General features: G+C 43.4%; 1 protein-coding gene across 2 annotated transcripts in view; it reads right to left on the bottom strand.

Moving 5' to 3' along the window:
- The window catches only part of RFFL (ring finger and FYVE like domain containing E3 ubiquitin protein ligase), a 70,535-nt gene extending 52,715 nt beyond the window's left edge, over positions 1-17,820 (bottom strand). The window contains exon 1 of one of the 2 annotated variants that reach the window (XM_006025744.3): positions 17,629-17,820. Coding sequence is in view for 1 of the 2 variants with exons in the window: in XM_014520870.2 (XP_014376356.1) it covers positions 14,678-14,684 (7 nt within the window). In the remaining variant the exon portion in view is untranslated. Of the gene's footprint in view, positions 1-14,677; positions 14,700-17,628 lie in introns of those variants that run through there. The other variant, XM_014520870.2, reaches the window with a different exon arrangement.
- Between the last annotated feature and the right edge of the window lie 158 nt (positions 17,821-17,978).

Here is a 17,978-nt window from a genome sequence, read left to right as displayed (position 1 = left end):
TATTGCAGTAATATGTGGATATTTATCCATTATGATCTCCCATGCTGCTTCCATGTTACTTGAATTGTCAGTCAGCAAAGCAAATATTTTACCACTCCCAATCTTCTGTACGACTTAACATATTTTACTACTGATATACTCTGCAGTATGCCTGTTTTCTCCTGTTTCAATGCTTCTGTAAAAAACTGGTTGTGGTTTTGTTATCACTAAGTTTATGATTCCTTCTTCTCACACATTTGTCTTTCCACCTGTAAGTACAGCAAGACACAGTGTTTTGTTGATATGTCCTTGTACAGATTGCATTACACGTTCATATTCTGACTCTAAAAGAGGCTTGCTCAAAGAATGTCTGCTGGGCAAATGGTATGATGGTCGTAGTCATTTAAAAGCTTCTTGCCAGTATGCATTTTCAGTTATTGACTATGAAGAACATATTGCTCTTGCTCTTGGTCAATTTTTTCCTGATCTTCAAGTGTCATCTTGTCTACAGATGAAGCTATTGAGAGACTTCTGTATACAGTTGGTTGCAATATTTGGTTAACTGAGGATGTTGATTGGACAACCCTTTGTGATGCTAATGTTATAGAAGAAGCAGCAGTAGGAAGACTTCTGGATTGAGAATGCTGGAAAGAGCTACTTGCACTTTCATCATCCTGATCTACCTCTTCCTCACTTACACCCATGAAGGATTTTTTAATGTCTGCAGGTCACTTCTTACAAACAAGGATGTGTTTGATCATCTTAGTAGCATTTGGAAATGCATATTTCATTTGACAGTATTTGAAAATCACATTTTCTTCTTCTTAAAATAACTTGCAGTGTGGAAATGCGTCCATATGCTAGAAGTTCATAGCACCATTTTGCTGAAAGAGAAAAAAGAAAAATGTAATTTAGTGGTTAGTTTGCATACATAAACATTAAGCTACAGCATGTACAAATTTAGTAATAGATGGAGGAAAGGCCTCCTCAGAGTTAAGTGTGAACAACTTCCCTACCCTACAAGCTTCACACCTCACTACTAAGGTTGGGCGATCTGTCACAAAACATCAGATTAGTAGGAATTCAATTATGAATTACATAGGTTATGAAAATATACTAATGCAGCTAAAATATAGTTTAATATACTGAATTCAGAGAAGTTTAAATTCTTACCTTTCAATAAAGAAGTATACTTTCTTTCAGCTCCTTTGTGCTGCTTCTGTACTTCTGTGGATCTCAAGGTCATAGGACCAGCAGGCAGCTGGTTCCTTCCAACTCCAAAACCTTTAGACTTGCTCCATCTCCTTTCCTGAGGCTTTTGAGCAAGCAGGGCAATAAACTCCTTGTTTCTAATCTCTACAGGAACAAATGGATGCTGCTGCCAGTGTCCACTCCCAGTCCTCTGAGGCCCAGCCATGAGGACAGGAGCAGATCCACCAACCTCTAGATCAAAAGTCAACAATAGAGGAAGTCCACAAGCAAAGGTGGCACCGAATCTTTCTTCCTTCTATTCTGAAAATGGCAGTGCCCCCTGAGCGCAGAAGTGCATCTTACTCTTGCATTTGAGAGTTGTATTGTACTGCTTGTCCTCGGCGTACAGGAATTGTAATGATCTGATACGGTAAAGAGGCTTACATAAAAGTTATAAGAAAACATTTTGGGGGAGTAAATGGTAGCAATATATGAAAACCTTGTCTTAAAAATGTTATTCATCATTCTAAAAGAAAATATTTCATAAGGTTTCTTAATTTTTCCAAAAATTTTCATTTTTTCCAATTTTTCTGAAAAAAAACAAAGCAACCCTTGACAAAAAATGTCAAAAAAGGGTTTTTTTTTTAATTTTTCTGTTTTCTTCCCGGGACTTCACATCTCTAGGTGTGCGTTCTACTCACTCTCCGCACACGGACACACAGAGACAAACACGCTCCCCCTCCTGCCATGAACACAGACACATGCATGCACACACAGACGCACACAAGCACACACGCAGGTCGGTGCGCACTCTACTCATTCTCTGCACATGGACACACAGAGACAACTACACTCTACCTGCCCTGAACACAGACACATGCATATGTGCAGACTCATATAGAAACGCACACAGATGTGCAGATGCATGCACGCACAGACACATGCACGCACACACCCAGCCACATACCTTCCCCTCACAGCTTGCACACCAGGAGGGTGTGGGGGAGGACACATGCCCATGGATCTGCACAGGGCAGGCGGGCTGGAGCTGGCTGCACAGCTCTTCTTGGTGGGGGTGGGCTTGGAGCAGGCACCGGCAGCACTGGGAGGGGCTGCAGCCACCCCAAATTTTGCCGCAGCTCCACTCCCAGCCCTGCATGACCAGGCACAGTCCAACTCCATGTCCCATCTCTTCCCACTGGGAAGAGCCAAGACTGCACCGGGCAAGTGGCAGCACCGGCGGGGGGCGGGGGTGAAATTTGGGGTGGCTGCAGCCCCCTCCCAGTGTCTGCTCCAAGCCCACCACCGCCGGAAGAGCCTCAGAGCAGACACTGGCAGCGCTGCGAGGGGGCTGCACTACGTGGGTGGAGGCAGGGCATGGAGCTAGGCTGCACCTGGCTGGAAGCAGAGTAGTGGCAAAAGGGGTTGGCTACAGCCCCCTCCCAGCACCGCTGGTGCCTGCTTCGAGGCCACTCCTGCTGAGAAGAGCCCCGCACAGCGCTGGCTCGCCTGCCCTGCACAGATCCGGAAGCACGTGCCCTCTGCCTCCCGCAGGCCAAGCAGCAGTGGGAGCCACCCCCTCCCCCATGAGCTGCACCTCCGTTGAGCACCCCCACACCCCTGGGCAGCACCTGCCCATCCCCTCCCTCGCCATGGGGGGCATTGTTCTGCCCTCCACGTGCCTTCCCTCCCCTCTCCCCTTCCACCACAACAGACTTACCACCTGATGGCAGCTGTATCAGATTGGTATCAGCCAATATACCTCCTTAAATATCAGCTATTGGTATCGGCCCCCAAGATCTCTATTGGTGCACCCCTAATTTTATTTTTATATAGACATATAAAAGTGTGTGTGTGTGTGTGTGTGTGTGTGTGTGTGCGCGCGCGCATGTGCGTGTCCGCGCGCGCGTCAGTTGAACACACCCAGGGGCAGGAAGTCAGCAGGGATCATAGGATCCCAGCAAGATAAACATCCAAATGCGTCTTGAAGGGGTTCAAAGTGGGTGCTTCAACCACCTCTGGCAGCAGTCTATTCCAAACCTTGCCGGCTCAGACAGGGACAGTAAAAAGTTCTTCCTTATGTCCAGCCTGAATCAGTCTTGGCAGAGTTTGTGACCATTTGATCTTGTCATCCCTTGGAGCGCTTTGGTGAACAGACGTTCCCCCAGATCCTGGTGAACACTCCTGATAAACTTACACGTGGCCACCAGATCACCCCTGAGCCTGCACTTTTCTAGGTTGAAGAGTCCCATGGCTCTCAGCCTGTCGTCATAAGGTCTGTTTTCCTGACCTCTGATCGCGTGCGTGGCTCTCCTCTGCACTCTCTCAAGCTTCTCCACATCCTTTTTGAATTGTGGAGCCCAAAACTGGACGCAGTACTCCAGCTGCGGCCCCACCAAGGTCGAGTATAACGGGAGAATGACGTCCTGGGATTTGCTTGAGAAGCATCTATGGATGCAAGCCAGCGTTTTGCTCGCTTTGCTAGCTGCAGCATCACATTGAAGGCTCATGTTCATCCTGTAGTCAATCATGACCCCCAAGTCCCTTTCATCTGTAGTGCTAGTGAAGCAAACAGGCTTGTTACTGCTGTCAGGAGCCCCATGCCAGCCACACTGCCATAGCAAGGGGCCCTCTGCCCACCCAGCAGCAGCAGGGGGTGGAGAGATGAGCCCCCTGCTGCTGCCAGGTGGACAGGGTTCTCCTTGCTGTGGCTCTCCACGCTGCCTGGCTATGTATGTATGTGCACACACATATATGGCGTCCTCCTGCCTGTGATCGCTCTCTTCCTGCTCCCCCTAACCCCAAGCAACCCCTTGCAGGCTAGAACTCTGTCAGCCTGCAAGGAGAACCCACTGTTTCCTGTGTTTTTCTCCTTTAAAGGAAAAAAAATCCATGTTTTTCCCCATTAAAGAAGAAAATCTGCATTTTCCTGCAGTGAATGGAAAACCTGGCTCACTGGTCATCAGGGACACTTTATATACCTACTTAAAAGGAAGGTCGTAATGTCTCCAAGACGCATCCAGCCCAATACCCCAAGCTGTCTAGGGTGGTTTGTGATGCAAGGCATTGCTTGCACAGTGCCATGACCTACTGGGCTGAGGGGGAAAAATTTTGCTATACAGTATTTATGTATATTATGCATTCATTACTAAATGGAATGTGGGAGATCATTCACCATAAGGACTATCAGTGTTTATGAACATGCTTTGTGCACCTTTACTACTTTTCACTGTAGATATGAAATTCCTTCTGGGGAAAAGTCAGTGATAACACAAAAGTTTTCCTTGTGGGGTCTGTTTTGCACACTCTGAATGCCCTTATGAATTTCTCCAAGTCTAGAATTTGTGCTACAGCTGTTTGGCATAGGAGGGATCACTGTCTAAATGGAGGATTTGTTACATACAGGGAACCCCCTCTTAACATGGTTTCACTTAGTGCTATTTTGCTATAGAACCCATTTAACATTCATACCTGATTTCACTTAGCCTGATCCAACAGTGCTTGACTATTCCTTATGTCCATCAGCTGTCTCTGAAGTTGTTGCATGTGAGGATGTAGTATATGAGTACAGTGATATCCTGAGGTCTGTACTCAGAGCTGTAATCTTGTTCTTGTAGATATGCGAAGTGGGCTTGGATGCCATCTTGGTGTGGGATTTTGGTGTATAAGCTAGTGACATCCATGGTGGCTAGGAGGGTAGTGCTGGGAAGGTGGTCTATGTTTTTGAGTTTTCGCAGGAAGTCAGTTGTGTCTCAGATGAAACTCAGTCTTTGGGTGACGAGCGGTTTTAAAATGCATTAGATGAAACCTGATATTTCTTTCATTAGGTTCCATGGTTAGAAATGATAGATCTGCCAGGGTTTCCTTGTTTGTGGATTTTAGAGAGCAGGTAAAAAGTCCCTGGATTGGGTAGTGGAAGGACCAGGGTCTGAAGTTTTTCTTGTAGTTCTTATGGAAATGATGTGAAAGTGGTTTTGAGTTGTGAGAAAAGGGGAGTAGGATCTTCCTCTAGTTTTTTACAGTAGGTAGTGTCAGAGAGTTGTCTGTTGGCTTCTTTTACGTAGTTTTCATGGTTGAGGATAACTATAGCTCCTCCTTTATATGCTGGTTTCATTACTATTTTGGTGGCTGAATCTTAGAGATTCTATGGCCCTTCTTTCTGAGAGGGATAGGTTGTTATAGTGGTGTTTGCTGTTGAGTATTTAATTGTTCATTCTTTCTCTGAAGCAGAGAATGTAGCAATCAAGGTTTAAATTTCGTCCACTGTTAGGTGTCCAATCTGAGGTTTTTTGGGATTTTTTGGCGCTGATTTTTTTAATCGATGTTGTCACCGGATGAATTCACGTTGAAAATGGATTCCTTTTGGTTGTGGAAATATTTCTTCAGATGGAGGTGTCAAAAAATTCTTCTCTCTCTCAAAACTGTAGCATCTTATTTGAGTGTTTTTCTGCAAAGGCCTTAATTTCTGTCCAGAAGACAGATTTTCCAGCTTTGGCAAGCGTGTGCATACTCTAATCACTAATACTACCTCAGTTTCAACAAAGCTGATTGTTTCACGTACTAAAAAAAGCAAGGAATAAACTGCTGGACAAACACTAATATTGTTTTCAGACATATGTAGGTTTTCTAGATTACACACCGCTGAGATAAGTGAAGCCATTCACACACCTCAGTGTTACACAGGACAGCTCTTCATTCCCAGACTATTCTGGACCTGGCCTGGCCTCAAGGGCTTGCTTACTTGCTCACTGCTCCTGATAGCCACATGTGCCAGGAGCTGGCTAAGGATGCCGTATCCTAAACCAGTAGGTCAGATAAGAGTCTCTGAAGAGACACCTTCACATCCCAAGGAGTCTCTCCGTACAACAGAATGATGCCTAGAGCCTTCTGACAAGTTCAACATTTAATCATGCTAAAATAAGTGTGTGATGCAAAAAAAAAAAAAAAAAAGAAAAGAAAAAACAGCATAAAACTATTTCCCTCCTGCTTGTTTGCTGAAGAAAAAAAAGATACAAACTAAATATCTTCTACAACCACATACTGCAGAAAGGAGAGCCGCGTCATTTTAACTGGCATCTCAAATGGATAATTTTGAACTGTTAAAGATTTCAGCATAATAAAAGGTCATGATGATTGGCTGATCTTGCTAGTAGTTTCTTCCTCATAATCCAAAATTAGTGGGAGGGATGAGGAAGAAGGTCCCTCCTTTGAGGAAAACGTGATATTAGCTATTCAATGTATATGGTATACATTACCACAGACAAAGACACTAGAGTCACTTCCACTGGAAGTCCCCACCAGATTTTTCTTTTATGGTAGAGCACATATTGCTCAACTTTGACAGGTGGTTTCTATTTAAATGAAAAAAGTGCATGTTCAATTATAGTTAATATGTAGATGGTTTCAGTAAAATGGGAAAGAAAATGCAACCCGAACTTGAATTCATCCATCTGGGTAATCCAAGAAATGGGAATGAGAGGCTATACTCCAGCCATATCTCCCTGGCTTATTCAGTAAGGTCCTTAAGTGAGCAGAGGCAAAAGGAAGTAAATATTAATATTAATAATAAAATCTGAAGCGAGTGTTCAAATGACCTGCAAAGAAAAAATTCTGCCTTTTCCATCTGATATAAACTACAGAAGAATACAAGAGTTCTAAGAGATTACGTATTCTCTGAAGATGTTTTTCTGTGCTCAATAGTTTCACACCAGGGATCAAGAAACACTCTATTGTGGTTTACAAATGGTATTATCTCGCATCTGAGCACAAAAATGAGAGACAAGTTCTTTCTGCCAAAGAATTCTGTTATGTTGCCCCTTTTACTGCCCCTTTAGCCAGTGACCTTTCGACAGCAAATGAGCAGAACAGGGGTAGGCAACGTTTTTTGGTTGGAGTGCCGAAAAACACCACGATGCCTACCTTGGAAGGTGCCGGAGTGCCAGCATGCCAGAAAAACAAAATGAGGGCAGGGGGTACATGGCAGGATGCCCTGCTTGTGTCCCTTGCCCCCCACCAGAGGCCTCTGCTCCCCAACCTTGCTGCCCTGTGCTCCCCAAAGCCCCTACCCCCCAGCCTGGGCTCTGAGCAGCTGCAGCAAGCAGCGGGCAGGCTGCAAACAGCTGCGCTGGGCTTCACAGCTCCTGCATCAGCTCCATGCTGGCAGCAACTGCACGTGCACCTCACAGCGGACAGCAGGGCAGCGCATCCCACCCTGAGGTGCGCACGCAGTCGCCACCAGCATGGAGCTGATGCCAGAGCTGTGAAGCCTAGCAGAACTGTTTGCAGCCTGCCCGTTGCTTGCTGCAGCTGTCCAGAGCCCAGGCTGGCTACAAACAGCTGCGCCGGGCTCCGGAGCCCAGTCACCAGCTCTGTGGTGGAAGCGGGGGAAGAGACCGGGGTTGCGCTGCCCCAGGCCCCTCCCCCACTGCCCACTCCGAGGAGTACCTGCATGCCCAGGTATAGAGCTGATGCCAGGGCTCCGGAGCCCGGCACAGCTGTTTGCAGCCTCCTGGCTGTAGCCCGCCCGGGTAGCTGCTGCCAGCCGGGAGCCCAGGCTGTTCCCAGCAGGCAGCTGGGACGCTGCAAGCCCTGCTGGGAGCAGCCCAGGCTCTGTTGCTGGCAGCAGATACCCAGAGCCAGGGCTGGCTGTGGCGTGCCAAGCAAAATGGCCTCGTGTGCCATGCTCGGGGGTTGCCGACCCCTGGAGTAGAACTATGAAGTTAAAAAAAACAGAAGTCAAAGGGTAGCACCAAACGTTCAACTTATTGCTAAGTGAAGTTGAAACGCAAGCGGCTATATTTTTAAGTAGTTAAATAAGTGCCTCCTTAAGAGTTACCAAAGTTGCTCCCTTTCAGACACAGATTATCTCCTTAACATGCCCTAACTTTAATAGGTCACTATAGCCCAATGATTTGCAACTGTTGAAGTTAAATATGTGATACTATACTAACACACAGCAATACATCACAACATTCTAAGTGAACATGTGACAAAGCCCAAAAAGTGCTTGTAAACTAAGAAATGCTCACTTTCATAGAAGTGAATATTCACACCAAACCCATGCATCTATTTTTGACTTAACGTAAGTAATGACTTGTTTTGGCATCCATCAGAATAAGTACACCTAGCTGTAGAGCTTGAAATTCTGCAAATTTTGTAAGACAGACAGTTGCTTTAAATTCAGTTACCAGAAAAGAATACGGTCTGACTCATGGCAGTGAACAGACTCAGGATTGGTTTCAGTTTCTAGTTCTGTCACCAATTCTTCTGCATCAATGGGAAGTCAGTTCTCCAGGCTGCCATTTCCTTGGCTATAAAATACAGGTAGCATGGGAGGTAAGGAGGGAGAGGGGGGCAGGGACAAGGGGGTGGAATTAAGAATCAATTTCTACAAAGCAATTTGCAAGTATATAGTACTATTTATCTATCCAGCTTTCTATCTATCAAAATATTAATATAGCATCTAGAATGCAAGGGATGAGCTTAAGTATAATAATGAGCTTATCCACTGGCATCAGCTGTTAACTTTTTCCTTAAATCATATTTACAGCAATGAACACCATGGGGATAAACAATACCAATAAAGACAAAAAAATTCCATATTGCACCTTCCTATATGAAAGATGTAGGTAGCCACCTCTACCCTCCTCTCTGTATACTGAGTTGTGTTGTCTTCTTGCCTATTTTTTCTTACTATGATGAACAGGAAAAAAAACTTTCTAAAACTTAGAGGCTAGAGAAATATGAGACCTCTACTAAACTGATTAGAAGACTGGTGAAATCTAAAATGTGGCAACACCTAGGGAAACCAGTTGAGCTCACAAGTAGCAAACTCTAGAACAGGAGTGGCCAATCTGTGGCTCAGGTGCCACAAGTGCCTGTGTGGTCCATGGCAAAGCAGGGAGGGGACATGCACCACAGTGGAAGATAGGGCAGGGAGCAGAAAGCAGAGCAGCAGAACAGGCAAGAAGCACAGGGTGGGGGGCAGAAAACAGAGCAGTTGATCGTGCAGGGGAAGGGAATTAGAATGGCAGTTGGGAAGGGTGTGGGACTAATTTGTGGCATGCCTGCCAAACAGACTGGCCCCCACTGCCCTAAAAGTCCCCATCAATATAAGACCTATTTGGACAGGTCCCAGGCCTTCTCATGCTTACACACATCCAGGTCATTGCAGGTGCCACAATAAATTCATAATGGTACTGCATTTTTTTTTTAAGACACTGACATACCTATAAGATTCTGAAATTGCTCTGTTTTGTTAATACCTATTCAAAGCCAGTGTGTCAAGCATTTGGAAGAAATCTCTTTTGTTAAAGTTTTGGTACCTCTGTTCTTTCAGAGCTCACAACCAACATCTAAACCACCATCTCTTCCCGGCAAGAAATTCTCCAGCAACAGACTGAGCCCCAGACTGGAAGTTCCTGACAATTTACAGTTTAAAAAAACAGAAAAATAAAGAAAGATTTTCAGGCGTTCTTTATATAGTATGTAGAAGCTAAAAGGTAGCAAAACTCCATTTATTTCTAAGACCTTTTATAGGCCATCTTTAGAATAATATTCTCAGTTTAAGTAAAAGCCTCCAAACCACTCTGCAAGTTGTATTTCAATAATAGGACAATTTTTATCTTTTAATTTTAAAATGCTCATCAGTAAATGGATGGGAAAATACAAATGTAGCAAAACCCCCAGGTTGTTTTTTTTATTATTTATTTTTAAATGCATTCTCTCCCCTTCCCCAATCATTTCTGACTTTTTCTCTCCCTCTCTTTTCCCTATAGATAAGTATAAGTAAGCTAAGATGTAGGATAAACTTTAAAGATTTTTATTTTGGTAGCAAGTTTTTGGTTTTGGATATCCTCTGTTGTATATTGTATTATTATTAGGTTTGTATTGATTTTTACTATTGTATATTGTATTATTATCATTTTCGTACTGATTTTTATTGTTTCATATGGATAGTGTATGGTTTAGGCCTGTGTTTGTAAGTGAACCAAAGTCTCATCAAGTTTCCATTTTATGTCAAGTCTCCATCTTCTGTCATCTACCTGGGCATCCCATGTTGCAACTGAGTCACGTACCCCTCCCATGTAAATTGGTTCCCTGATGAATGACAGTGATTGGGAATGATTGAAATACAATGGTAGCAGGCCTCTACTGAATGGCCTGTAATCACTGGGCCATCACCTTGCACTGATTCGCCCAGGAACCACAGACCTCACCCAGGAATAGAGACAAGACCAGCAAAAGACCCTGCAGAACCAGCAACTGGTGTACCCCACCATTACAGACACCCAAAACTGCACATCCCTGCATGAAGCACACATGCTCAGTACACCAGGGGCAGACCCTTGCCTGGGCATGGCTCCTGTCACTAGGGTCACACAAGGTCTGCCCCTATAAAAAGGGGCAGTGAAGACGGACCCAGTGGGAACGCCATTTCCATCTGGACCAGCACCATGCCACACCATCTATCCACCCAGAGGCCCTGCCTGCGACCCCCCTCTGGACAACACCTACTGGACAAGGACCCCTTCCAACCTGGATATGTAGACATTACCTGCATATCTCCTCCTACAATTTGGACTCTCTCTCTCTCCTCCTGGACTTCAGTCCCTGCACCAAGCCTCTTTAACCCTTGCTGCCATTGTGTGTGTGTGGGGCTGTGTGGGTGGGTGCACAAGAACCAATTTGGCATTGTGTCACCATCTCCCCTGTTCAATAAAACCAGTCATTTGCAACCCCGAGTTAGGTCATGTTTTACTGAATCCCAGTCCCTTCCTTATCTTAAATTCCAACCTCATTCTCTCTCTCTCTCTCTCAATTCCAGCCCACACCCCTCTCCACTAGTTTCCCGATCTCCTCTCAATTCCTACTGCCTTTTCCCTGTGACTTTCTGCTGCCTTTCTCTGCTTTCCCACTGTCCCTGCTGCCTCTCAGTCTCTTCTGCCACTTTTCCTGTGATTTTCTGCTGTCCCCCTGCTTCTCACGCTCCTACTGCCTTTCTCTGCTTTCCTGCTGCCCCTGCCACCTTTCAGTCTCTCCTGCTGCTTTTTCTGTGATATTCTGCTGTCTGTCACTCTGTTTTCAGGCTCGCCGCCCCCCAGCTTCCCAGCTCCTGAGGCTTGCTCCAGCTTCCAGCACCTACTACTTCTCTAGCTGCCCCGGAGCCATCCTCTGGCTCCCCACACCCAGAGCCCCTCTTTAACACCCACACTTTCCCTTAGCCCCATTTTTCCCTCTTCCCATCTACCTTTTCAGCTTCCCCGTAGCTCTGGCTCCAGACCCAGCCTCCGTGCCGGCATGCTTCCCTGTTCTCCAGGCTTTGGGCATTGTCTTTTAATCAATTAAGATCAATTAACCTAAAGTTACCCCAGAGCCTCAGTTCTTCAGTCCAGGCCCCTCTAGTCTACCGGTTCTAATCCTGGTCCCAGTGACTTTAATTTCCAGTAACTTTAACTCCCTACACTTCTACTTTCTTACTTTAACCTTTCCCCAGGTATCCCAAGTACACCAAGCACATGCATACATACACATCACAACACCCAACTTAGGAACTCACCTGTGTGTATGTGTAGGTTGGTGGTATGTGTGTGAATTAGTGAATTCACACACACACACACACACACACACACATCACTAACATAAGAAAAAGCAGTTTTATACTTCAACAGGAACCTCTTACTAAGTATACATGGGTTTAACCAAGCCCCGTACACCTTCACAGAATGATTGATTGATAGGACACATTCCAAAGAGTATTAGCTTACCGTGTCACAGACAAAATAAAGCCTTTGTGAATTAATCTGGAATTCTCCGTATGTTCTACTTTATGAAATGGCTTTCTTAAGGGCCTTTATGGACTGCCTTCCTCTTCATATTATATTAAATAATTATATTTTGCAATACATTTAAAGATGAACTGAAATAGTTAAGCTATATAAAATTTACTATCTTGACATCTCAAGTTTTTGTAGATTATATACATGTCAATCTAAATTACAAATAGGATTTTAGTCAATAAAATAGGAATTCAGAGATTTTTTTTTTTTACACCATTGTAAAATGCTATAGAAAGCTTGCTTAATAACTATTCTCCAACCATTTGGGTTGGTCTAATAAAAGATATCAAATTCACCCAAGGAACCTTGTTTGCCTATATCCTTAGACCAACACGGCTACAACCTAAACCCACAGACATCATTAGTGGTAATTAAAAGCCAGTTCTGCCATTTTAAAAAACCCACAATTTTAACCCCAAGTGCATTATTTGCAATATATATATAAATATACATTTTTTCTGTATTTGAATTCATGAATAGGAATTTTTATAAATACTTAATATCTTGTTAGGACAACTTGCCACAATGCTACTGGAAATTTAAAGAATATATTTTTATTTTTTTCAGCTATTTCTTACTTTCTTTCCCAAAATGAAGTCACAATGCTGATTTAGTGACTACTAACTTCCATTATGATACACTGATGGCATAATATACTGGCTTTCCAATGAAGTCTTTCTTGTCAGGAAAAAAACTCTGGCATACGTTACTACAAAAAGAGTAAAGCAAGCAAACATTTAAATTAGGTGCTTTTTGCTTAACTGCCTTGCAATTCTTTTCTGTATAAAAAGAGCCTCTATACCAAACATGCTCTGCCACCAAGAAATCTAATGGAGAGTCCTGTGCATAGAAAGGATATGAAACAGCAACACAGACCAGAAGTTGACTGACCTTATAAGGCAGCAAGTGATCACATGCAACAACTGACAAGTTCCTCAATTTCTCTAAAAACCACAAGGCACAGCCACTGAGAGCATAAGCCTCCAGTACAAAGAAGCTAGAGTTCCCAATTCCAACATTCTCTGAATTCAAAATATCATAAAGTGTGTCTCAATTTTTAGGTTTTTGATCGTGTAATGGGAAGGGATGGCAAAGACAGCTTTACTTGGAATCAGAAAAATAAATAGTTTTCAAAAGTATTTTGTAATGCTTGTGTAATGGCCTGAAGACAGCGACCAATTTAGACAGCTGTGCAACTAGCCACAGAAGCTGCATTTTAGAAACAGCCCTGCTTTGGAACAATTGAAACTTTCTCCAGTGCAAAGTCTGCACACAGGCAGCAGTGTTTCTTTGCAAAGATCTAACAGTTTCATTATTGTTTACCCACCAAAAAACAACTCTACCAATCCATCAAGCTTGACATTTCACTTGCTTCTGCAGCTAGCCCAGAATGCTTGGCATATATGGGAAGAATTTCCAGCATTCAAACCTGAAGAATAATGTTGTTAAACAGAAATAAAACCTAGTTCTCTTTCTTTAATATAATGTACCGAACATAAAAAATAGGCCCATTTGTGTTAAAAGCTACAAAGACAGGTACCTGTTGGCAATCTACTCCATTGGATCAATAAAAGCAGCTCATTCAAAATAGCTCTAAGGACAAAGGATCTAACCAATTCAGCTCTGCTTAGAAAGGACTCCTAGCAGGGACTCTAGCAGGGTTACCAGTTGCAGTTGTAGTCCAGCTGTGATATAACAGTATGTGCTGTGCAATGTAGTTCCTCTAACTTGCTACCAGTGACCCCTCCCATCCCAAGAATGCCACTGCTAGCTGAAGAAGAAAATGTTCCAAAGGAATACAGACATGATTGTGTAAAAAACCCCTGAATGCATGATGCAAGCCTGCAGAAAATGTCATCATAAAATGTAAACAGAAGCACTATAAATAACTGCTCACGAATAAATATTACCAGAGGGTGATTTTAACTACCCCAAATGCAAATGAGTGAATGAGACATCAGGGTTTCACACGTGAAAGCTACTTACCAAGCCAGAAGCCACTGTTTTCAGGGCAAGTTGTTTTGACATTGACAAAGGAGGAAGATAGGATCAATACACACAAGTTGTACGAATCTCACTAAAGGTGTGGTTTAGCACCAGCGTAATTAAACTGTTGTAGCTCTGTAGGAGAGCACTCTGGCATTAGTCTAGTTGTTGGGGAAAGCCAAACCAATGCAATTCTGTTCATAACTGGTTCGATATCTCCTGGGTGTAGTTATATATACTATATACTACAGCAACCTGTGTGCCTGGACAAGTCCTTAATCTTCTGTAAAACACAGAAGACAACACTCAAAGGAGCTCCTATTCTGTCCATCTATAATAGTGATTACTATAAAAGATTAGCTTTGATTCTTGTAAGAGATAAATTAAATTTTAAACCAGTGGATATTAGAACTGACAGCAGATTAAAGGATAAAATGAAAAAAATCACTATGCTGACTATTTAAAAATATTCTCTCAACCAAAACACCTGCAAATTTCAAAACATGAGGAATAGAAGGGGAAAATGAAGTTCTGATGTTAAATTTATATTTTAATTTTTTATTGGAGAGTGATATTGAAATGTCTATTTCAAGGTTATTGGGTATAGGAAGTCAGAGCGTAGCTTTATCGCAAAAGAAGTTAGTACTCTGGAGCAAACAAAGAATCTCAAGTGTAGTACTTACCAAGCATTCAAAGATATTGGAGATACTGAAAAAGATGTGTCTCAAAAAGTAGCAACTGTTTCTAAAGACTGGAAGGTCATTAACGTGCAAGTCCATGCAAACAAAAACAAAAAACACAAATCAAGAAAGTTTTCCAGGAATTATAAGGGTAGGAAAGCGGAAGGGAGAGTAAATTCAGCTCTCAGATTTGGAAAAAATGAACCAGTCTCTAAAGCCAGGCTAGGGGTATAGATAAATGATTCATATAACACTGTTATACCCTGGTCCTTTAAGGATACCTCCATAACCTCACAAAATTCCCTAAAAACAGAATGAACACACTGATTCTGAGAGGCTATGCTGCCTGACCTTTAGAAGAGAAATCCTAAAAAGAAGATAAACATTCTATTTCTAACTTTGCAATTAACTCAATGTTTGATTGGCATCTCTCTAGCTCTGCAGTTGTCCCCTTCTGGGAAACAGAGATAACACTTGCACTGTGAAGTGCCTATGGCTCTTTGGATGATGGATAGTGGAAGCTGAAAGGAAATATTTACCTGCAATGTCAAAAAAGCCTCTGAAACTATTCCTTAACAGAAGACTGGAGAAAACTGTTATGGGGATGCACAGAGGCATATTGTCTAAGAGCAGAGATGGGAAAGTGTCGACAGGAGTGTTTCTGTCAAATTAGCTAGAACCTGACAGTAAAGCATGTCATTGGTCTGGGAATGTCTGAGCATAGGTCTATACTGCAGTCATTGCTGTCATGTAGGCATACTAAACCTGGCTTTAAAACAGCTGAGAGAGGTAGTTAGCCCTGGTAGTCCGAAGTCAGTCAGATGGCAGGGTAGATATATACCCTTAAAATAACTAACACGGCTACTGTTTGAATTTTTAACTGCCATGATTATACTGCTGTGTCGGCAATTCCTAAATTCTTGGATGAGTAATACTCTGGTAACGAGCTCCATGCAGTAATGAGCTCCATGCTTCATGGTGATGCAGCTAGGCAGCTACAAATACTCAAGCTATCTAATTAAAAGCTATATCAGGTTGTTTACTCTAAACAACACTGCAGTCACAGTGTGGACTGCACTGTACACATATCCAGAGACATGTACCAAGCTCTCTTCCCTTCTGCCAGTCAACCCTCTTTCACTACTCCCTGGCTACATCCTCTCTGATTAGTACCAGCAAGAGGCCTCAAAAGGGAAAGTAAAAAGCCACCTGATGGCCTGAAGCCAAGTCCTGACCATGGTTCAACCAAACAATGCTGCTAAATGATGCTTTGAAGCCCTGTCACTCCTATACCTAAGCCACATGAAACAACAGTTCACAAGTTATTGTGTTTGAATTGAACAGAAACCACATACTTGTAGCCTCTACGTGTTAAAACACTGGTTTAATTTATATCCCAAACCATTCTTGCCTTCCTTCTCCAACCTCTGTACTTTCCATTCACCCACAGGCTTGGTCCAGAGCCCTGGGAATTCAATGGAAAGACTCCCATCAGCTTCTGGGTTTTAGATCAAGCCCTGCATTCTTCTTCTTGCTTGGTTATATGCCTTACAAAGGCACCCCCCAAACTTCTTTGTTATACTGGGTATATTTCAAACCCAGTTCAGAAATAATTGCACCATGCCCAAAGCAGGCATAAGGGCATGGGCCTTCTTCTGTATTCTGGTAAAGCCATTAACCACTGATCAGTGTGACATGCTATTGCCATAAGCAAACACAAGAGCACAACTATTGCCCCACCAGATCAGACCCAATGTCCATCTGGTCCAGAAGCCTCTCTCCAACAAGTCTGTCAGAGGCAGCTATGAAAACCCCTCAGCAGACAGATGTAAGAAAATCTACAAGCTCCCCAAGAGGTCTCATTTTCAAATAATTAGAGGTTGGCCCACCAGCTGATGCATGAAGTTTACTATTCCTTCTAAAATATACAGACACTGCAGAAGCACTTATTGAAAAGCCGGTACCTGCCACAAGGAATTTATAATCTAGGTCAGTGATTTTCAACCTGTGGGGGTCTGCAGACTGTCTAAGGGGTCTACAAAAGATTACTATGATCAATCAAAAGTATGTAAATACCCACGCTTACAATTCAAAAGGGTCTGCACCTTCAATTTTTTTTACGTGCCCACAAATGAAAAAAGATTGAAAGCCACTGATCTAGATTACAACATGTAAATGAAACCAAGAAACTGCTGGATGAAGTTACAAGGCTACACAAGTACAAATAAAAAGTGTATTTCTCAAATACTGAAATTAAGAAGTATGTCTTTAAAGCCAGAAACAATAAAGAGCAGGCCAGCTAGTCTGGGATGGGGAAGAAGAGATTAAACCTAGCATGTCAACAAGTCCACAGTACAATTTAAAGATGTCTTTGCCTTCTTTTTCATCTTAATTAATTTTCATATTTATAAGCATAGGAAGAGAAGATATTAGTACCTTCTGCTCAAAAGAAGGAACCCCCAGAGGAAATCTGGATTCAAGTTCAGTTCATTGTTAATTCCATTTCAGGAATTAACCATGGCCCAGGCAGTTAACCCCTTATGTACAGTCATGAATCACAGTGAAAGTGCTCTATGCTTTCAGTTAAAGCCTAATTACTACTAACAACTAAGTGCACTTTGAAACCGCATTGCTTTATAGTTCAATAGCTTCACACACCTGAAGCAGCCAGCCAGCATTTGCTTTCCTGAGAAACAAGACACTGATCTAGATGGACCATTTTGTTTCACTGGGCCCAACGGTTCCATTTGGACCCTTACGTTTATTCAAGGGCAGTCCCAGCTGTAAGCACAAAACCCCTCCCCACACCAAGGTGGCCAGCACAGCACAAGTTACAGGAGCACGAGAGTTTGCCTAAGTGGAGACATGAGGATCTAGAATGTAAAAGCAACAAAACAGGAATAACTTTTAACATACACGCGGTTCATCCATATTATTTTTACGCTAAGACTTACACAAGCTCAATCGGGTTAGTTTTCGAAGAAAAGACGACAGCGCTCGTGAAAATGCAACGCGGAGAAAGCGTTAAACAAAACCACCAGCATTTCCCTCGACGCCCCGTGGATCTGCAGTCCATGGGGTTACTGGAAGAAGAAGAAAGCCCCCTGCTCTGCCAACAGCAGAAAGATGATCCCCGGACACGGACCCTGGACTTGGCAGGCGCCAGCGCAAAGAAGCGGAGGGCGGCCCCGCAGGCGGATCCCCTCCCTCAGCGCAGCGGCGTCCTATATGCCCACAGGCAGGTCGGAGGCGGCCCCGCACCGGGGGAGCCAAACAGCCCCGGACTGATGTCCCGCGCCCGGCC

Source organism: Alligator sinensis, unplaced genomic scaffold, assembly GCF_000455745.1.
Source record: "Alligator sinensis unplaced genomic scaffold, ASM45574v1 scaffold561_1, whole genome shotgun sequence".
Taxonomy (NCBI): Eukaryota; Metazoa; Chordata; order Crocodylia; family Alligatoridae; genus Alligator; species Alligator sinensis.
This window is presented reverse-complemented; position numbering and strand designations above follow the sequence as displayed.